This window comes from Pungitius pungitius, chromosome 11 (genome assembly GCF_949316345.1).
Source record: "Pungitius pungitius chromosome 11, fPunPun2.1, whole genome shotgun sequence".
In the NCBI taxonomy this organism is placed as follows: domain Eukaryota; kingdom Metazoa; phylum Chordata; class Actinopteri; order Perciformes; family Gasterosteidae; genus Pungitius; species Pungitius pungitius.
In genome coordinates, this window is record NC_084910.1 from 7271512 (window position 1) to 7294701 (window position 23190).

The 23190-nt window shown below is 42.2% G+C and overlaps 1 protein-coding gene across 7 annotated transcripts in view; it reads left to right on the plus strand.

Moving 5' to 3' along the window:
• tsnare1 (T-SNARE Domain Containing 1) overlaps positions 1-23190 on the plus strand; it is a 161088-nt gene that overhangs the window by 33232 nt on the left and 104666 nt on the right. For all 7 annotated transcript variants that reach the window (XR_009957046.1, XR_009957045.1, XR_009957047.1 and 4 more), the window contains exons 3-4: positions 10055-10132; positions 11256-11325. Coding sequence is in view for 3 of the 7 variants with exons in the window: in XM_062565319.1 (XP_062421303.1) it covers positions 10055-10132; positions 11256-11325 (148 nt within the window). In the remaining 4 variants the exon portion in view is untranslated. The remainder of the gene's footprint in view (positions 1-10054; positions 10133-11255; positions 11326-23190) is intronic.

The following is a 23190-nucleotide window of genomic DNA, read 5'->3' on the forward strand; positions in this document are numbered from 1 at the left end:
CCGACCATGACCTCTCCAGGCCCGTCCCCACGGCCCCCGACCATGACCCCTCAAGCCCCGTCCCCACGGCCCCCGACCATGACCCCTCCCTCCCACCCTCTTGGGACCGCCTGGAAGTCGGTCCTTGAAGGGGGGGTGGGGTCAGGGGTTGGGTCGGCGCCCCCGGCCACGCCGGAGCCGCACAGCTCTGCGCCCCACGCCACGACGACGCCGGAGCCGCACAGCTCTGCGCCCCACGCCACGACGACGCCGGAGCCGCACAGCTCTGCGCCCCACGCCACGACGACGCCGGAGCCGCACAGCTCTGCGCCCCACGCCACGACGACGCCGGAGCCGCACAGCTCTGCGCCCCACGCCACGACGACGCCGGAGCCGCACAGCTCTGCGCCCCACGCCACGACGACGCCGGAGCCGCACAGCTCTGCGCCCCACGCCACGACGACGCCGGAGCCGCACAGCTCTGCTCCCCACGCCACGACGACGCCGGAGCCGCACAGCTCTGCTCCCCACGCCACGACGACGCCGGAGCCGCACAGCTCGGCGCCCCACGCCACGACGACGCCGGAGCCGCACAGCTCGACGCCCCACGCCACGACGACGCCGGAGTCGCACAGCTCGGCGCCCCCCGAGACCCTGAGGCCCGGCCGCCGACCCGGCAGACCCCCCGAGACCCTGAGGCCCGGCCGCCGACCCGGCAGACCCCCAGAGACCCTGAGGCCCGGCCGCCGACCCGGCAGACCCCCCGAGACCCTGAGGCCCGGCCGCCGACCCGGCAGACCCCCAGAGCACCCCACGCCCGGCCGCCGCCCCGGCAGGCCGCCGGACCATAGCTGTCGGGTCCCCACCCTCCCGCCCCTTGTCTGATTTTCATGGTTCTGCCCCCCTTTAGGACCGTCTGGAATTCGGTCCTTGAGGGGGGGGTTCTGTCACGGTTTGGGTCTGCTCTGTCTTATTTTGTAGTTTTCATGTCTCTGGTGTTCCTGGGTAACTTCACTTCCTGCCTTGTCCTGTCTTCCCTTGTGATTGTCTGTCGTGCCTGATCGTTTCCACCTGTGTCCAATCACCTGCACCTCCCTTGAGTATTTAAGCCCTTTGAGTCCCTTGTCTTGTGTGGCGTCATTACATGTCAGCGTTCATGTGTCACGTAAGTCAGGTTTGTGTTTTCAAGTCCAGGTCCCTGTTTTGTTTGTTGGTTTTGTTTTCTCCTCCTTCCTCCCCTTTTTGGTGGGAGCGATTTTGATTTTGAGTTTTGACTATTAAAGCCCTTTTATTTTTCATCAACTCTGCGTTTGAGTCCTCCCTCCTTGCCCTCGACCGCGTCCCCCCCTGACAAATGGATACATATGAAATTATTGCAACATGGCTTTTTTTTTCTTATGAACGTTCCCATTAAAAAGACGTAATAGAGGCTTAAATCATGTAGTGTTTTGATGCCACTTTGCTCTTCAAAACCTTCAATGGAGCAGATTTTTTTTTTATAATCTTGCCAAGTATGCGAAGACAATGTAGTTACAGCGATGTAAGATGTTGATTTAGTTTTGAGCCTGTAGATTTTTAGCCATGTATAAACAACCGTTGAGTAATTCATTTTTAGGCATCGAAAGTGTCTCTCCTTCTCCTCCTCTCTCATTTTAGTAAATGCTTGAGCTAGATTTATCTAATGACTTAACTTTGTTTCCTCTTGTTGTTTTCCAATTGTCTGTCTCATTGGGAGACAGACAGAAATTAAGAACAAGCAAAAACATTTGGACACATCATCGCTTATGAAGAGAATAGTATTCGTTCACAGTAGAACCAAGCTCATCATTGTTAATCTTGTCGTGCATTGTCGGCATTGGGAGACATAGTAGGATGCTAAACAGAGCAGAACACCATAGACAGCAGCATGTGGGGGTGAAGCTGTGCACAACATGCATGTTCGGTGGAGGAGGGGTATGTATGCCTCAAGGTGAATTTTTCTTGAATTAATGTGGTTCCTGTTTTCTCCCAGCTTGATTCACTCCCTGCTTTAAATAGCTATTTTCATGGCTGTGTTGCTCTAACTGTTTCTCTAATGTGCAATCACTGATGTATATTTTAGAAACTTGATATACATTTAGACCCATGTTTGAGCTAAATATATAGTTATAGCATATCAACAGTGTGACAGCCTATCAACACATTGTGTAAGTGCTGTTGAGTACTGGTTGTGCCACTTGAAGTCGCTTGAAGGCACATGTGTGATCAACCAAATGTAAAAAGAGGTTACAAGATACAATATTTTTTCAAAGAAATACATTTGTACTGTTTTAAGGATATGATGTGATTGGTTTACCTCAGACAACAGGCAGAAACCAGATTGTTGTCAACATGTGATTATAGAGTTTATTGAGCGGTAACAATTAGTGTCTTTGTAACAGATGTGTTTAGGGAAACTCAGATACGGATGTTTCAGCATTTATTTGTACCTGCAGAAGACAATAAAATAGCCATCGCCACATAGACTTCGGTGGTCTGTTTCAGGTAGGAGGTTCAACAAACTGAGTCAAACCCTAAACTCTGAGTTGATTTACCCTGAGATGGGAAACTCAGAGTTTTGGGTTTCAGAACAGCTGTTTAGAGTTGGTTAAATCAACTCGGAGTAGGTTGATTACACCATAGTATAAAGGCAGCATGAATGGAGACATGATATTACGATTTACCATGGCAACAACCACAAACAATTGGTTGGCATACGTCACCCCTATTGAGCTGGAAATATTAATGCAAGCGTATGGCGAATATGAATCGTAATTAGAAACAAAGCAACACACTACTGCAGCAAAAGAAAGAGAAACGTGGGCGAAAGAGTCAAACGTGTCCCTCCTCATTGACGAGAGACAGCCAATGACCTTAGGCATACTGAGATGGGAGCTCTTGATTAAGTCCCTCCTCAGACTTGAGAGTATAATTGAACATGTTTCAGATAGGACATTTGTGTTACTGACAAGCCACTCCATGAGGGCATGATGGTAATTCATCCCTGGCATGCTCGAGACTCTCAGTCATTACAGTTGTAAGAATCATGGCACTTGGTATTGATTATTCAATGCTTAGAGGAAGAAGAAAATCAACCACACGACTAAAGTGAAAATCGCCTATAATCAACTTGCTGGGGTTCATCATCAAATGGAAATGCGCTAAATTATTTCCTGCTGTACAGCTTTCTATCTGCTTTTATTTTGACATGTATATTACAAGTAAAAGCATGCTGAAAACTCTCAATACCATCCGGGTCATATTAAGCAATTCAACAGTGATTACCATTTGTACCGTTATGGTGAAAATAAGGTAAGAGAAATCAAGTCCTTAGAGAAAAAAAAACACAAGGCAATAATTTTCTTTTAATTCAAATCAACTCTACCTGACCAAAACATTAAAAAAGAGAATCACACACTTAATTACTATGGCAATTTAGGAAGCCGTATTTCCAAAAATTGTAAGGAGTGTAATTATAAAATGTTCATCCCCTTGATTATGATTGTTTCACGCCTGCCCATCTATGTTAAGCAAGAAGGCAGTCTGGATGAATCTCTTTGACATGAGTCTCTTTGACAGAGCAAGTCGTCCAGGTAGTCCAATGATAAATGTTGGTTTCTGTTCGAGACACAGCTGCTTGATGGAAATGAAAGGAACAGGTTCCAAACATCCGAACCATGAATTACTTTTATATATTTACTACACTCCTAACTTGCAAAGTGCAGAAACTGCACATTTCTCAAGCACTATTGTTATGTGAAAACACCCAGCTTTCCCTTTCGGTAGGGAGGTTGAGCTCCTCTAGCATCCTGAGGCTTTTGGCAGCACTACTTGATGAAGGGCGGAAAGGCACTATGCATTTTGGTCGTAGGATCCTCTTGCCCAGGAAGGGAATGCATGTTTTCCCTACGACTGGTCTGCTCGGCCCTCCCGGTCTTTCATTTCCAACCAAAGATGACATATTTTCAGACAACAGAGGGCCTCCCAAAAAAAACCCTAACCACTCAAAAACAGAAATTGAACAAGTACCTCCAAAGATGGTGACAGTGAGGGCACACCTGCTCTAGGCTAACAAGTGCAGCTTTCTTATGTAATATGCCAAGAAATATGAACCCTGAACTTATTTCAGTGTCTTCGAGCTGCTTTTATGGACATTGTTGATGTATTTGTGAGCAGGTTCAAGGCCTATTTAGGGAGCTAGATCACCTCCTGTCACAAAGTTAAACCAAGCAACTCTTGTGGTCAGCTTAAGCGAGGTAAGGTCCATGACATTGAGTCGGAGAGACAGTGCAGGGTCTTTTACTGTGAGGGAGTGTGAAAAGATAAAAAGCTGCAGAAATAATTCAAACCATTTACCAAACACTGGGCTGGTTGTGAAATAACCCTTCAGGGAACAAGAAACATCATGAAATGAAATCATGAATGCAGAATAAGTGTTAAAGATAATCATTTATGTTACTCCCCCAGAAAAGGATTGTCTGGCGATAACATGGACTGGGCACACAGTTTACACTCATTTGTCATTTGTCAAGTATAAGAAGAGAGTTCAGAATATGTATAGTTAAATTACAATTTAATGTGAGTAGACTTTAAGGAACTGTTGTGTTAAACCATGAACAAGTATGACGGTCTAGCCTTTATATATTCAATAAACTAGCTCCTATGAAGTTACCGATTAATAATTTGAAACATAAAGGCGTGACTTAAAAATAAATAAAAGGTTTTTTCCGTGTGTTGTCAATGTCAAGTATAGACATCCATAGTGTCATTGGATAGTTTGTAGTGCATTTTTCCTATTGGCAGCCTCTTGACGCAGTTCTTTTTGCACAGATAACTGACGTCTATGACACTGTGGTAGCAGTCAGAGGTATAAATTCTTTCAAATATTTTTTGTCATATTTACAGCATCAAGGCTTCAGACAATTACACTAGGAAAAAACTGTCTTGGCGGTGCTAGTGTTGCAGAGTCTTAAAATCTGGTTGGACTGTAGTTAGCGAGACGATTTGTTGGGTAGCTAGGTGAGTTAAGTTGAGATGTTCTCACAGATCTTTGATCTCTCCAGGTCACAATTTGACTGTTGGTTTCTCCACGCTGTCTTGCTATGTTTTTGCTTTCACATTTTCTATTTTTGTGCCAATTTTTGATCCACCTCTCCCCTTTGGGGCATTTTGTATGTACCCCTGCACTTTTGAAAAAATGCAGTAATTACAGTAATTTCAGGGTGCTTGTTTGTGCAGCTTATGATGTTGATCTCAGCCAGCTGTAATAATTCCAGGCCATTAACCCTCCCTGTCATTTGTAATGACATGGGACAGTATGCTTTTTTAAAAAGAAAAACGGCATTGCCCACATAACTTATACGGTAAACTCCCATCCTGATGACAGCCTTTGGCTTAGTGACATGCCAATTTCCCCATCCACCCCATCATCATCCCTGCCGTTAAATTCGGCATTTGAGGCTCCCACAGCATTTGATGTCCATTAAATGAATTCATCATAACAGTACACAGTTGTTCAATACAACTATTCTAGGCCGAAATCTCCTACTTTTTTCTCCCATCATCTATCAAATATATATATTTGTCTACATTTCAAAAGCAGGAAGTCACCATCACATAGATGTCAAGCCCAGGCCTTTTCTACAATTTCAATGAAAAATGACGCTGTGGCATTTGTTAAACCAAACATTACCATACATAATCCCCCTAAATAAATAAATAAATGAGCATTGAGAAAACAAGGCTGGTGTGAAAGTTGGAACTTAGGGTCAGACCCGACTGAGACCACTTGAAAAAGAGAGTCTTTGTCCACTTCTAAGACTTTGATTCTGGTTCTTTGTTTTAAACAAGCTAACAGATTAGAGACTCTGATCCTATATTTATAATTTCACCAAGTCTCAACCTAAACTATTAGATGGCAGTTTCTTAAAACTTGCAGTCTCTCTAAGGACCATAGGGGGGCAGCTCCTCTATTTGCAAAGATAAGTATGATTGTATAGAAGTCTATGAAAAAATACCTCTCTTTATAAGTCATATTTATATAGACAGAAAATAGAAAAAGTGTGTACTCACTGATAAATAATAAAGATTTGCAAATAACAGCCAGTATTTATTCATTTATGGAGCTGTGCTACAAGGTATTTTACTGGAGAAGATCATAGGCATTGTGTCGGCGACATCTGCTTGGATGTTTTATTGTTTAGCTCAATCACTGGGTTTTCCATGCCAGAAAAAAAAGAAGTTTGGGCAGAAATAGGGTAGCTGGGGTGCTTGTGGAGGGATGCAGCAGCCAGTGTTTCCGTATATCTGCTCTTTCCTTTTCAAAGTTTAGCCCTTCATTTCATGCAACCTTTACTTGGAAGTTGTATATGTACATTTTTTCTTGGCACAGGGAAAGCCATTAAGTCAGACCTCTGTTCAAGCCCTGTCTGCCTGTATTCTGAAGCTTTTCTTGCTGTGCTTTTTGATATAGTAGCAGTGAGAACATGTATCTCAAAAGAAGCATAATAAGATATATCTTTCAGTCAGTTCAGTTGTACTCATCATGAGAGCAAGTAAATTCATGCCGACACAGCCGATGGGTGAAAACTTCAAATTCAATGCAAACACTGGGCTTCCATAGATTCTATGAGTTCTCTTCCAACCTTTTGTTACTTTGTATTGATAAATGCTGCAGGAGATTTTAATGAGACACCATTCAGTGTCTGTTATTGGTCCACCTTTTATGTAATTGAGTATTTTCAATGCCTTTTGGCCGAGTCACTGCCTGCATAGAGGTATTTCAATGGTTCTGTTGTATCAGTATCCTGATCCTGAAAAAAGGTTTTAGTTGTGGGAAACGGTGCAGTGTCATTGTTTTTGTTAATAGCTAGTGTGAAATTATATCATTGATCAATAAAATGATTAATAAACTCTGATAATTCACAAAGTAGGGTAACTAAATAATGGGGCACCACCTTAAAAAGGGCTAATAACCAAACCATAAATCAAGTCTCACAATTGATATTCACTCATCAAGAGCAAGGAAGTGAAGGTTTCAGTTTGTACAGTGACTGTTTCCAGCCACCATCACAGTACACATATGCACAGAGAAATCACAAAAAACTTCTCGTTAAAGAACAACAACTAGCAGATCAATTACATTTGAAAACAACAAAGGCTATTATACAATAACCTAATATCTAAACACAATAAAAATGTGGAGGGGAGTCTGTTTGTGCGTCTGTGAGTGAGTGTGTGAGATAAAACCTGCGCAGAAAAGGCAGAAATTGCTTGTTGTCATACAATCGCCTGTATATAGCTAAAAAAAGGATTAATTTAATAATTTTGTTCAAAAGGGGCATTACATTACATGTTATTTAGCTGACGCTTTTTTCCAAAGCGACTTACAATAAGTGCATTTCCACATAGAGATACAAATTCAGAAGAACAAGTAACAAGAAAGTACAACTTTCATCAAATAAGCAGTTTCAAAACATGTTATAGAACAGTGCCATTATAAGTACAATTTAAGTGCTACGATTTGTTAGTGCTACGGTTTGCTAGTGTTTTAGTCAAGGTAGAGTCTAAAGAGGTGTGTCTTGAGTTTTCGACGGAAGATGTAGAGGCTCTCTGGAGTCCTGATGTCATCAGAGAGCTCATTCCACCATCTGGGAGCCAGGACAGCAAAGAGTCGCGATCTCGCCGAGTGCTTTTCTCTCAGTGAGGGAGGAACAAGCAGCTTGGCAGATGCAGAGCGGAGTGTGCGGGTTGGGATGTAGGGTTTCACCATTCTTCTGATGTTGTAGAGCGTATATCTACAGGGTCGTGTTGTCGCTGTGATGTTGGCAGTAAGGGAGAGTTGGGAGTTGAGTGTCACGCCGAGGTTCCTAGTATTCTGAGTGGGCGTTAACACAGAGTCACCGAAGGTAACAGTCAGGTCCTGAGTGGGAGAGTTTTTTTCCAGGGAAGAAAAGTAGTTCGGGGTTGATCTTCAGGTGATGAGCGGACATCCACTGGGAGATGTCAGTCAGACATGCAGAGATCCGTGCCGCCACCTGAGTGTCCGAGTCGTGGAAGGAGAGAATTAGTTGGGTGTCGTCAGTGTGACCGGAGAGTGGGGGTGATCACGTGGAATATACTATTCGGTTCTTGCAACGCCACCTTGGGAATTCCACCCAAAGATTTAACCCGTATGAAAGAGGTGGTCAGGGTTCGAGCACGTAGTTCCGTTGGTACTATAGCCAGAGACGTGGTTCCAGTATGAAAATAATTATTTTATTAAGTTAACAGTATATATGGTTTCAAGGACTGGGGGGTAACAAACAACAATGCAGAGTAGGGCTGTGGCTTACCAGTGGGAGAGAGAAGGAAGCCCGGTACGGGTGTGGATCCCAGAGAATAAAATAAAGGAGGCACCCCTCACACACACACACGCACACACGTGAGGGTTCACAAACACGGGAGGCCTCAAATGCACCGCAGTCATAAAAGAGGGTAACCACGCCCGAGGACACCGACCCCACCACCTGGGCCGTGACAGCACCTACAAACAAAGGGGAATAATTATTCAAACAATATAACACGGTTCACAAAAAAACAAACTCAGACTGAACCCATCAGAAACAATTACTCAAACAAAAAGAACAAAACCAAAAAGAATCAACTCAGTCAAGAAAGAAATCCAAATTAACGGGGCTGTAGCGGCGGCTCAGATAGCCGCTGCCCAATGCCGGCGTTTGATGATGCCGGACAATTAGTTGTTGTTATGGGTGAGCCGGCCAGGTAGTACACCCGAACGCGAAGGGCAGTTCACAGCCGCGGAGCCGGTGCGTCGGTGGAAGCGGCATTCAGACTCCCCGTAAGAATCGGCAGAAGTCTGCGTTGTTGATGGCAGACTGACACAAGGCAAAACAGCAGCGTTCTTCCGGTGCCGGCTAGCACTGTTCCTTCGGCGGAGGATAATTTAAACTCAAACGAGCACTACAGCCTAGGACACGATAGGAGTTTAAAGAAAAGAAAGGGACGTACCTAACGATCAGGCAGTCGTCATTTACTCTGCGTCGCTACGAGCCTCCACCGCTGCTACCGGCGGCTACGTAATAGAGCGTGCTGATTAGAGAGATCCTATACTAGGAGGGGACTCAGGATTACGCGCTACTCACCGGTAAAAGCCGCGGCTACAAAACCCTTGCGGCACGAGGGCACAAGAGCCCATGAAATGGTCCGCACCTGACAGGGACGTCACAGCAACCCTGGATCGACGTCAGCGTGGAACCCCATGGGTCCATACCTATTTATGGAAGCCCCTCCCCCCAGTGATTGGCGGATGCAGATTGATCTCAATACGGAGGCTTTGTCAATAAGCTCCTCTTGCTACATCCGCATAGCTGTGATAGGAAAAACCATGCGAGCGAATAACAGAGCGTTGGTGTAGATTGAGAAGAGGAGGGGACCCAGGACGGAGCCCTGAGGAACTCCAGTAGTAAGAGGACAAAGTTCCGACACCGATCCTCTCCAAGTTACCCGGTAGGTGCGACCATCAAGGTAGGATGAGAGAAGAGAGAGCGCGGAACCTGTGACACCCAAGTTCCTGAAGGGCGGAGATATGGATCTGGTGGTTTACTGTGTCGAATGCTGGTGGCAAGGTTTGTCTGTTGCTTCAGTGTTCAGTTTTGTCAGCTTCTTGCTTTGCAGAGGAAATATATATAAGCACCGCAATGTGCACACTTTCTGGACTCATTTGCATATCATATTTTATAACCTGTTGGAGTTGTGTTTGGAGTCTTTTCAAACAGATAAGTGGATATTGTAGCCAAGACTAATGTGTGTTCGTGATGAGTAAAGGATATTCTTTTTTTCAAGTTGGTTCTGCTCGATTTGAAACTTGGGAGAGGCTCAAGTGCACCAGGTGGCACTTATACCATAGGTAAGAATTGTTTTAAACTACAGATTTGATGAAAAAGTACAAAGTAGGTCATAGCTACATGCTGCCTCTCTCTGATCAGCACCTTGTGTGCTGTGGTATTTTGCTCCACTGGCCTAAAAAATGTTTGCTGATATAATGTTTTCTCCAAAGCCACACAGGTCAGCCCCTCAGAACTGCAAGATGTGTTTCAGGAGACCTCCTCCAATATCTTCCAGATCAACGCCAACGGTAAAAAGACAATTCATCACTAAACCGGTGTGTGTGTGGCTGGCATTTGTCTTTGCGCCCGAGTTTATACATAATTACTCTGTGACCTCTTGACCAAAGACAGTTGGCTTCAGACTTCTTTCCTTCAAATGATAAATACTGCAATGTGGAAAAAGAATTTGCCCCCTTCCGGGTTTATTATTTTTGTGCATATCACACATACGTTTTAGATTATCAAACTCATTTTTATATTAAACAAAATAAACCCAGGTAAATAAGAATTGCAGTTTTTAAACAATTATTTAATTTCTTAAGGGTAAAAAGCTATCCAAACCTACATGGCCCAATGTTGAAGAAGTATTTGCCCCATGGCTCTAATAACTGGTTTTTCCCCCCTTGGCGGCAAAATAAGCGTTTGTGAGAGCCGGCCACATTGGATGGTTAGAGCATTAACGGCTTGTTTAAGGTCACAGTATCTCAATTTATATTTATATCTGATTTAAGTCCAGACTTTAACCAGACCGCTCCAAAACCTTCATCGAGGTTCGTCTCAGTAACAAAGGTGGACCTGCTGGGGGAAGGTTTGATCATTGTCCTGCTGCAGAATAAAGGGCTCTTGAGCTTGAATTTTTTGAATTCTTTCAGAATGTGTTGTATTTTGAGATGGTCTAGCCAACTTCCCTTGTCAGGCAGGTTCTATTTAAGTAATTCAACAGGTCTAGAGTTAAATTTAACCACGCGTCCCAAAAACTGTAGTTAATCATGGTTATAAGTTACTTCATGATTTATCAATTTAAATAAAAGTGTTAAAACTAGGTTTACAGTCAGGTTACATTTGGTCCATAATGATGTCTGTGGTTAAGTGTTAGTAATATAAGTAGTGTTTTATATAAATGGTGACTTAGATTAAGACTTTGGTTTTAGTTCAGGGTTAAGATAATTCTGAAATTATCCAGTGAGTCTTTGTTTGAAATGTTTGAAAGTAGCAATAATGCTTTTGTTATAATTAGCTCTGCATTTGTGCTAAATGTATCTTTAATAAAGATTTCAAATGAATTCAAACTTAAATTATTTTCATGGCACGGTTACAGAATGAATGGAATGTTTCCTTTAAGATTTCATTTTGTTTCTATTGTTCCTTCAGTTGTTGCACTAGAGAAGAATCTACAGTCACTGGGGACATCTAGAGATACAGAAGAGCTACGACAGAGTCTGTGAGTAACACACACTCACACAGACACACACACGCTGGTCTTTGGCTCCCACCATTGCATAGTTTTGAAATTGTCCATATGTACTAGTGAATGCATTGCTGCTGCAGAACAAATCTCCCAAGGAATTTGTCTGTGCACCTATGTGTGGTTTCTCTCTCTTCGTGAAACAGTCCTGAGATTTGTTTGTTCAAGTCACAAACACCATAGGGGTCTCTCTGCTGTGGACTGTGAGCTCCCCCTTCGAATTTTTTTTTTCGGGGTCGATGTAAGGCTAAGACAATATCTCCTCCAAACCAATCTTTCCAAATTGACTTTCGTCCATGTAAGGTTAAGACAACAGAGCCTCCTCAAATCAACCTTTCCGAATTGAATGACTTGTTGTAAGGTTAAAGACAGTATACCAACCAAGTACTCCGAATGGACTGGCGTCAATGATAGGATTCTGGAATCAGAATCTCCAGCTTTCTGCGGTTAGGCCTCTCCAACCCAACGCTCCCCGTGCCCAAACCTCCACAGAGGTCCTCACTACCGTCCAAAGCAGCTCAATCAGAAAGAAATCCTCCTCTACCCCCTTGAAAAAAACTTGCGTGTTGAAGAGCTCAAACAAACTGTTGCCTCACCAAGACACCCAATAGGCCTTGGCATAGGTTTGAGTAGCATGTGTCGTTATTCTTGTTTCTATGTTTACTGCATTGTTAGTGAAGTTAACCGCTATTGTGTCACTGTTCTGCATGAAATCTGTTTTGCTTTGAGTCTCTTTCTTTCTTTTGATTTATAATTTACTAACCAATACCTGTCCTTCCACACATATAGATTGACCTGTCTATAAGCCTCCTAGCAACACCTCTGCCAGCTCGTAGCTTAGCTTCCAGCTCTCTCCCCTCCTTATCTCATAGACACATTCACCTCAACCTGGCTGTGTCATTTAGCTGACACTTTTATCCGAAGCCACTTACATTGCATTTTAACCCATGGTTTACATTTTGCCTGGGGAGCAGTTAGGGGTTGTCTTGCTCAGGGACAATAATGGCACATAGAGCAGCTAAGATGCGAACGGCCAACCTTGCGGTTCCCAGGCCACCACGCTACTCCATGCGCCACTGTCGCTGCCAAATGAATACCCATCCCCAGGTGTGGTCAGGTGTGGTATAACAGTGATCCGGCATGTTCTCCTCTCTGGTTGGGCATTTAATAAACAGTTTGTACTGAGGTATCCTTTCTCAAAGTCCACAACAATAACCAAGGTGTCCAGGTTGGTCCACTCCACACGCCGTATCTCGTCAAGTGTCTGCTATGCCTCCTGCACGTTGCTCACCGGCAGCATTGTAAACACCGACCAGGATGAATGAAGCAAACTCACAGGGGGAGTAAAGGGTTTATAGTTAATGATGAAATATTCCATATCAGGAGAACAGTGTTGTTGATGTCAATGATTTCATTTCACACTAGCTGACCATATACTTATATACTACATTTTGGAGACAAGATTTACTATAGATTCTTTGCAGCTGGACCGAAACACAGTACTTAAAAGGATGCCAAACCAAGGCTTGCTATTAGCACCCGGTCATCAGCCAAATGCAGGTAGAAATTGGCTGTGGCTTGTGAATTCTCTATATCTCGTCACATTCAGCTAAGGGCTGTTGGGCAGACGGTCGGGCAGCGGAGATATTCATGTAGACCTGCCTTCCCCGTTTTTTACAATAATAAACTCATTGCAGGGTTCTCAAAGCTCACGCATTGACCTGAGACACAAGCATTTCAAACAGTTGGACTTTTGATACAACTTGAGGAGACTTTCTCAATGCAAAGCAAAGATGTGGCGGCACACAGTAGGTGTATGAAAACCCAGAGGACGGACACAATAAATAAAAACTTTTGATGAAACCGAAAATGAACAGGAGACGAAGAAAAATAGTGTAGACAGTGTAGAAGTCGAGAATCCACTTGTAACCTGAGACACTTCGGGGGTGTAGGTCGAACACAACGTGTGTCAAGTTCTCATGTCTGTTTCTTTTTTTTCTTTTTAGGGTTGGTGATGAAGTTGCGACCCCACTGTCGGCTCACTGTGACCCCCATTTTGGGAACCACTGAATTAAACATTAACTTAAACATACTAGGATCATACGGCCCTCTTACATAGAGACGCAGGGGCTGGATCTAATTGGATGAAAAAATCTTTATTCTTTAAAATCTGCATGTCATGATCCGTCTGTTGAAACTTATTTTACTTTAAAAGTTTTTAAAACTGTCTCATTACTCTAACCAACACTTATTTGTTCCTATTTTTGGATGGTTGTACTGCTTTCTAGGTCTAACTAATAAGTAAGCACTTGACCTGGTTGCTGGTTTTGGTTCAGACATTCATGTAAAATAACTACTTGTCTACCATACTCCCTTCTCTCATTAGCACTATTAGGACATTAAACATTTATCCAATATGTTGGTGTATGACCTAGCACTTTGACTACTAATGCCATTACCATCAGTGTCAGCCGTAGTTTGTGTTTAATGTTAATTAGAAAACGCTAGCATGTTCAATAGACTGAACTAAGATGGTCATCGTGGTAAGCAATCACAAACATACCAATCATCAAACAGTTCAAGAGAAGTACCTCAATGTTGAGATATATTTTGTCATTAATTAGGTTAACTTGCTGTAATGCTCATAATACACCCATAATACACAACTGTGGGCCTCGTTCACATTTCCCCCAGGTTTACTGGCATGGCACTAGAGGCCTTGGAGTCTCGGAACTGACCAATACCGATCCGTGTAATCACACACCAACTACTTGAGCTATTCCTGGAAAGCAGAGAAATCATTGTTCCTCACTGGACACGTACGCACAAGAACTGGGGGGAATGTCTTAGCCACCTTTAACAGACCTCTCCACCTTGTCCTCCTCCACTCTTACACAACAAGCAGGCAAGCATCACTCTACCTTCTCCAACCCACGTGAAAGGACCAATTTTCATACAGACAGTAGGTGTATATTTCGCTGGAGATGCACATTTAAATGTCAGAAGGATTTTATAACTACTGCTGTGTGGCCCATGTGGATGTCATTTTACACTGTTGGTGATCTGGGAACCTAACTTTCCCTCTCCATTGCTGTGGAAGGCTCTCGATCAGCATCTTAAATGCAACCAAATATATGTAGATAAGTGTTATTTGATCAGCCGCCACTTGCATGCGTAGTCATAATGGAAATACATTTTGTGCCTTTTATTTGTCACATGTTCTGACACTCTACTATTAGCATTTAGGTTGGGATCAGACCCGGGTTAATTTCGTTGACGAAAACTATGGCAAAAAATGTTCGTTAATGACCTTTTTCCCATGATTAAGATGAGACTAAGATGCGATGAAAACGGATCTTTTCTAACTTTTGTTAATGAAACGAGATGAAAATGTTGGTGGTGACAAGGTGGTGGTGGTGACAAGAAATTCTTTTCCTCTTGCATGTACCTAACAGACATGGGAAAAGTATGGCCCCCATACGGCGGTTGTTAAGTGTTATGATGACATCATCCAGACCGCTCAGTCACTGGGGGGCAGCGATACTGACCGCGCCGATTTTTTTTTAGGTTTAGCTCCGCTGTCTCAGTTTAGCTAATTGTTAGCAGGCTAAAGCCGCGGAACTTCAGAGACCGATGTACGTGGAGATGAAGATATGTTTAACAGCTCGAGGCTGGTCGGCTAGCAGAGATGTTCATGCGGACCTGGCTGTTCCGTCTTCTGGTGACGCTAGCCAGCGTTTCCTCAGCTGGATGAGACAGTCCGTTACGGTCTTCTCCAAACACTCCTTGCAGGGTTCTGAAGCCTCGTGGATTGCCCATGAGACACATGCACTTCAATCACTTGAGAAGACGGGGTTAAACCGTCTTGGCCACTGTACGTTTGTTACTAAGCAACAAAGAACGCGCGAGCATACGTGACAGGTGGAGGCTTTTGATAGACTGCTCAGTGCAGGTGAAGGATAACCCGGAGGACAGACAGAAGAGAAAAAACTGGTCATGAAACCCAAAAAGAGGAGAGAAACAAAAGACGAGGTCCAGTCGAGACTGGCTGATTCATGATCTACCCCAAAGAATTATGTATTTCACAGATTGTAGGACATTAAGTTGGGACAAGCAAGTTCACAGTGGAAACAATAAAGGACCATGACGTTTCCGTTGGACATGTCAAAAGCATTGCGATTAAAAGTAAACAAAAACAACAAAGTGTTGCGTTTAGGTCCCTGTTTTTCAGCGGAGCTTTAAACCGTTGCAAATGTGTTAAATTGCCTTGCAAATAAATGCTTTGCTACTTGTTAAAAGCCAAATCTTTTCATGTAATGATCTTTCACATATCATTTATATTAGCTCACACAAACACTTCATCCATTTGTTCCTGGCCCCTCTGTCAACTTTTCAAACCATTGGGGCCCGCGAGTCAAAGTTTGCCCACCCCTTCTATAGACCTATCCTACGATGGATATCTAATGGACAACTTAAGTACCGCAAGCTAGACTATTATGCATTTGTAGACACAAGACAGGGGGTCTCTGGGTCTAAGTAGGGAAGAAAAGGAGTTTAATATGGCTTTTAAATGTGACTGTAACTAGAAAATGAATTTCTAGTTGTTAAAAGCTGAAATTATTTTTAGAAAATTGCTGAAAATACAGAAATGAAAAAAGCTGAAAGGAATTTGAAAGAATTGCAGAAAAACATTTTAAAACATTGTTGAAAATACAGACATCAGAGAAGCTGAAATTTATTTAAACAAATTGCTGAAAACACAGAAACGGGAGAAGCTGAAATGAATACACAAGAAAGGCTTAAATGACATACAAAGAATTCTGTTACATTTAAGTACATACATGGCAGAAAACATACATGGCAGAAGCTAGGAGAAACTGAAAACCGACAAAAGCTGAGAAGAATGAAAAATATATTTGGAAGTAAGAAGTAAGAATCAGTTTACTGAGTACTACTAGAAAACTAGAGAGGGGTAGAAATATATATAGAGAGAGATTGGGAAAGAGACAGGGTGAGTGATTAGCAGTGAGGAAGAGAAAGTATTAATAGCAGTAGAAATACTAGTAGTACTACTCTTAATATTATAAAAGTACTATAAGTTGCAGTGTCAATACTAATAGTATTAGTTGAAGTGAGTCATTTTAGTATTAATACCAGTTGATGTACTAGAAGTACTACTAGAAGTGCTAGTAATATTAGTAATAGTAAAAGTAATTTCAGTATTAATACCAATGGAAATACTGGAAGTACTAGCAATATTAGTAGTGGTCGTAGTACTATTTGAAAGAGCAATAAGTATTCAACAAAACACCTTTATCCTGAGCTTCATGGTTAAATTACAGATAATCATTGCAGCTTTTATTTTGAAATGATGGTATTGGGTGGGGGAGTTGAGAGACAGAGTATTCCTTATTCAAACTAAGAAGTTATTAATTGATAGGCCTCAAACATTACAGTAATTCCCTCCATGGGGGGGTTGGTTTCGAAATGATTGGGGGGGAGAAGGACGGAGGAAGAGAGGAAGAAGGTAAGGAAGGGAGAGATGTTTGTTGACAGAAAGCATAGCTCCATCATGTGACTCTACTAATCAGCTGTTATGGTTCAGCAATTGAGCACCTGGGGAGGAGGAGGGGGGGTGGAGGCAAGGAATGGAAGGTTCTGAAATGTCCTCTGTAAGACCAGAATACCATCAAGTTCTGTCAGACTGCACTAATCAGCTAATATGGATCAACTGTGAGTCACAGACAGAGAAGCGTGCGTGAGCGAGTAACCGTGACAACGGAGCCCATGCAGTCACTAACGAGCTCAGAGGGCAGAGACAGACAGCGATTTACACAGAATTGACCTCTCCTCTGGCGCAAAATTATACAGGGTATCCAAAAAATGATTGGATTTTGAAAGACACAAGACTCTACCGAACGCATCAGTATGCTTTACATGTCTCTTTGTGTCCTGAAAAAGCTCTGGCGGAAGTTTTACAAAAAGGTGTACCTTCTCCTTTTCGCCGGGTTTGTATTGGAGCCTATGGGGCTTGAGACCGACTTTGTCTCACTCTCGGGCTCCTCAGGACAAAAGTAAATAACTGTGGGATTCCAAACCCATATGAGTCCGACCAGCACAAGCGCGATATTGTTTTAATCTAAAAATGAAGCCTGAAAAGTGAATATTGTGGCAGTGAGGGCAAAAGTGCCAATTTATTTTTTACCAGTTTCTGATGCTTCCCTCACTCTAAATTTACGGAACATTCCAAACATAGAAACCCATGTAAAACTCAGAAGAGGACTGAAAAACATGAAACATAATTAATGATTGTGAAAAAAAGTAGAATTGATATCAACAAGCTGTTTTTTTATGAAATAGTTTAGACTTTTGTCAACAATTGAAGTTTAAATTGTGTCTGTAGCTGAAAGATTGGCGAAGCTGAAAAGTGTAAGAAGTTTAAGAGGATTTGAAACAAATTGCATTTGGAAAGCATGTTAAAAAAGTTTCAATTTTAAGAGCTAGAACGCTGAAAAGTCATGGTTGCAAAGCCAGAAAGGAGCTGAACATTTTAATAGCTGAAAGTGTGAAGGAGTTGACAAGTGCCACGGAAGAAATAGAAGAGTTTGAATAAAGATTCAAAGAACAATACATGGAATCCATCAACGCATTCCAAAAATAAAGATTCGAAGAAAAATACATGAAATACTTTCAAATTACTAAATGTGACTAAAACTAACATGCATTTTTGTCTAAAAGACTAGGACTACATCAAAAATGGCTAAAATTAACTAACTACATGATTAACTAACTACATGAGTTTACCAAGGTATTTAAGTACTTACTTACTTATTACTTTTGTCACTGAGGACTACTCCTTTGAATGACATTTTATGCAAGTCCAAATCTTCACAATCTGTATTCTCTTATACCAGCAGCTAGCTTGCAGGTAACTAGAAACAGCAGACACATAATAACTGGACTTATCAGGAGGTGCATTTCCTCTCTTTCAGAGAGGTTAAAGCGGTTGGATTAGCTTGAAGTGTTCTTCATGGAAACCTTCTGCCATCAGACACCTGATTGGTGGACCTGTGACCATCTTAAAAAAACATCTTTAAAACATTCAACTTACCATCTAGAATCTATTGGAACCTTGATTGGCTAGCTGTATTGAGGTGAGGATCCAGGGTTAAGCCTGGATGGAATTTTGTAATTTCCAGGCTTATTTCGTTTGTCCTTTTCTCCTTCTTTTTGATGACATCTGTCCACTTTACATTACATGTTATTTTTACATTACATGTTACTGTCACTTTACTGTGTAGCCACTCACCTCAGAACAACTCTAAGCACTTTTACCTTCTGAAAAGGTTGGACAACACATCATACAAGCTAGCTACTTCTTGGAATTGTCCTGGTCTATCCAGACTCACCCCTCCAGACCTGGCAAACAGCTCATGCCAGACCCGTCCACTGAACGCGTAGCGATAAAGACTGAATTGCCTTTCTGTGCCGCGGGATAAAAGAATCCCACAAAAATTCCGCTTTTGTATCCAGTGGCAAAGGTTACACCCAAGCTCATTTTCAAAAGAAATTACTCTGCAGTACACACAGGTATTTATGGCCTCTACCTCTGAGCTTCAAAACATGACACCTAAGTTGAAGTACCAATATCTGCCTCTTTTCTGGCAGGTTGCCATGAGACACATACAGTTAATTAAAAGTTCAAGAGACAATTGTCTTATGTTATCAGTATACATCATGAATAATTAAAAACACTTTCCATAAGCGATTAGATTCCAGTCAGACAACAGTCATTTAAACGTCCTCATCATCAAATCTAGATAGAAATATTATAAAACAGAACTCATTAAAAGTGCTGATTTATTCTGTAAAGCCCTCAAACTGTGATTGCTGTCAGAACAGCACCCCCACAACCCCTATCCTTATTCACAGCTCCCACAGTCGCCAGCTTCTTCCAGTCTCAGACTCCTTAGTTCTCCACCATGACCAGCCAGACCTCAAAGCAATGTCAGATCCTGAGCCGGCAGCATAAAACACACAACAGAGGTGACTGATTGGAATTTACTGAGTGAGCAATTTTAATCTTTTGCATGCTGTTTCTAGCCGCCACGCAAGCTTGTTGTGGGGGAAGAGTGCTATACTGCAAAGGTCTTCTCAAGGCCCCTCAGTGGTGGGTGAGCTCTGATTATTATCACCGTATCAGTGGCGAGCAGGGCTTTCACTGAATAACGGATGTTCCACTAGGGTTCAGCAACAATGAAGCAAATTTTTAGACTGCTAGTCCAACCCTTTCACTTGCCTCTACTTCTACCTGTCAAATGAATACAGCCATCCATCTGTAAAGTGGCCGCTGATTGAGTCACTAACTAATAAATCGATCGAGTTTGGTCAGTGTGCAGAATATGACCTCATCCTTAGCTAAAAGATACAACATTTTAACTGAATTTCCAATTTTAACAGACTGTCTGCATGATATGTGAAAACCTACTGCTCATATTTATCTAAGTAAATCTGTGTCATCGGGGGTTGAAATAAAAAGGTGATTGAATTTCTAGCACTGAATATTTATGCATTGAAATTATGTACGTATGTGTGTGTAGGACTTTGGATTGTTGCCATGTCCAATAATAACGGGGCTTTAACTCTTCTTTATGCCATCAGTGTGGCAACGTAAGAAGAAATATATAAAAGAACATATAATGTTCACCCTGAACCAAAACGTTTGCTTACCACTGACAATATACAACTTTATTACAAGTATGCAAATCAACCAAGTATCCTGTAAGCTTGGTTGGCTGAGTGTGTAATGCAGCTGCTCTGTGGCATGATGTTATTTTGCGCGACACGGTTCGAATCCCGGTTGTGGCTAAATTAAATAAATGTTCTTTTATGTATTTCTTCATACGTGGCAATGACGTAGTGCTCACTTATACAATCGTAATCGCTGCAATGGATATCGGATGCATTTTTTAACATTTTCAACAATATGTTTGCAAATGTGCTACGACTTAAGTGACGGAGGCAGACAACATCTGCCTGTCGGGGGAAAACAAACATGCACGCGTAGCCAAACCAGTAGTTCAAAAAGCAGTAGGTTCAAAAACCAGTAGGCACGTAACACCGTCACTGAAAAATTGGTTCTCGTTTCAGACTTTATGAGCAAATACAGGATCCCTTTGAGTTAAATTCTAAAGCCTCGCATTAAAACGTACATCCCTTTATGTAAGACTGCGCTACTTGCAGGTCGCTGTGTTGTGCCAGATCCTCAATAAAGTTTACCCATGGTCATGAAGATCCTCATTTAACGTTACATGGACTTTGAATGCCGCTTAATACCCAACTGAGATCGGCTTGTGCCGCTCAGAAAAAGGATCCTTCCACCGACCACTTTACGCACTCGGCGCTACTGCGGTTATTCCTGCATATCCTGTCGGGTTTATGCGTCTCCACGCTCCGTTAATGCCGCTGCCCTCCTCCTCCCCCCCACTACGATACAGCGGCTCATGTGCCTCTTCAAGCGCGTTCCTGGTTTCAAAACTCCGCCAATCACTCCTAACAGCTTGTCGAAGGATCTCAGCATCATTAAATTAATTCAAAACTAGAAGAAGAGGCGTATTCTGAGCGGCTGTACGCTCTCGTTTAACTTCCGCTTAGTTCATGTCCAATACAGTCTGTTAATGTACAAATGTCAGCTGTCTATTACGGAATCTTACAGACACAAACCACACTGATGGCATAAAGAAGAGTTAAAGCCCTGTTATTATTGGACATGGCTACAAGCAAAAGGTGTATTGGGTGCTCGCTCCTTTTGCTTGACGCACGCTCCTGATCTTGAATCTAGAATCGATTGCTCTACCTTAGTGTCCCGGATGTTGGTGTCTCACGGCTGAATTTTTTTGGGTTGAATATTTTAACAGTAAATTTTTTTGCGGTGTTTTAATGTTGAAATACATTCAGGTACATAATTTCAATGCATAAATATTTAGTGCTAGAAATTCAATCACCTTTTTATTTCAACCCCCGATGACACAGATTTACTTCCATACATATTGTCTATTTATTGGTGGAATAGTTAAAGAAGAGAATCTAAAGTTCTGTAGTTGCCATTTCATTGGAAGTTTAATGCTAAAATGGTTAAAGAAATCTTCCGTCACCTTTTAGCTGCCAAGGTTGTAAATCTTTCTGTTGTGTGTGTTAGTGTGTAACCATTTTTTATGATTGATTGATGTGTCTGTATAAATAATTTCTAATCATGAAGCATATGTACCAAATGGCCGATCATGCAAGCAAATCAATGTCACAGCATGCTTAGCCCTAAAAAATGTAAGTATAACGGAACATTTTCATTTCATCGATTTATTCTGACAATACTTCATTCCTTGGTGGCGTTAAGTCTTAAACCCTGATGAGATTAGTGTAAGACTTCCCCACATAGAAGACACCCTGTCTGTCTGTTATGCGAGACACTGGCTACAGTCCAATTTAATTATTTGCTCACAGTCCATTTTTATTTGTGGCAGCAACATATAGCCTCTAGCCTGTTTACTTCATTGACTCGTCTGCTCTTTAGCCCTCCTCTGCAAAGACATGATGGGAGATATTCATCAGTTTTTTTGCTCTTAATCATACTTGCCTTTTTTGGAGAACCCACACTGAATGATAGTTACTTGCCCCTTCTAGCCCCAGCGCACCGTGGTCCGTCTGCTCTTGCCACTAGCTACAGGTAGATGAATATTTGAGTAGGCTTAGGAGCAGCAGAGGGGTGTTTGTGTAGCTGCCTATCTCCGTAGGGATGTCCATTATGGTGTCAAGTCTGGAGGATTTGAGTTGGCCTTTTGTGGCAAGCAAGGCTGCTGAGTGAAAGGAGGGTTATAAGCAGGGTGACCCGCCAGCATAGACTTTTAATAGCTGTCTTAACCCGGACTACCAGTGGATCTGGTGCACAGTTGTGAATATGGCTGGACCTTTAACCTTTCACCCCAGAGAGAGTTTTAAGTAAAAACACAGAGCTACGGAAAGGATTTGGCTGTGTTACACCGTTCAACTCCATCAGACAGCTATTAATGCTCTGTCCATCATCGGGTAAACGTGATCGCAACCCCATATTCTTGAGAGCAGGCTGGCTCACTGACTCCCGCTATGGGATGTTTGTTTCTTTTTTGGGGGGTATGTAAACTGCCTTTTCTTTCCAAGACTGGATGAAGTCCACTTGTCGATTTGTTGATTTCCCTAAACCCATAAACCCATTATGAAGAAAAAAAAAGTCTAATTATTAAGCATCCAAAGCAACTCATAGTTTGATTCAGGTTATGGTTAATTTGAAAGTCTGCTGATGAATGGTCTTGTACAGTGCAGGCCTTGTAGGCATGTGGATGTGTGGTGGCGATACAATGTGCAGTGATGATGCACACAAAATAGCCCAGTTTTTTTACCCTGCTTACTGTTTGCACTTTTGACTATTGGTATTTCATTTATTTTTTCATACCTTTTGCTAAAGTTTTTTTTTTACAGCTATACCCATCAATTTTTAAATGTTTCTTTGTACTGCTCCATACAAATAAAACAGTGCGGGTAAACGGACAGAGGAAAACGAAACAATATGTATTGGATATATGTATTATTTTTGTTTCCATGAATACTCTTGATGCAGGCGCTTCAGGTTTCTGCACCTTTGATGTCGAAGTGATATAAAAAGTTTTTTTGAAAGGTGATGCATGAGGACATGGCCTGTGTCTTGATATTTATGTTTTATGTTTATTTGTGATGATGATTGAATTGCATTTTATATTCATGATTAAAGTACAGGATCTTTGTACTTTTCTTTATTTTGTCCACCCCTCA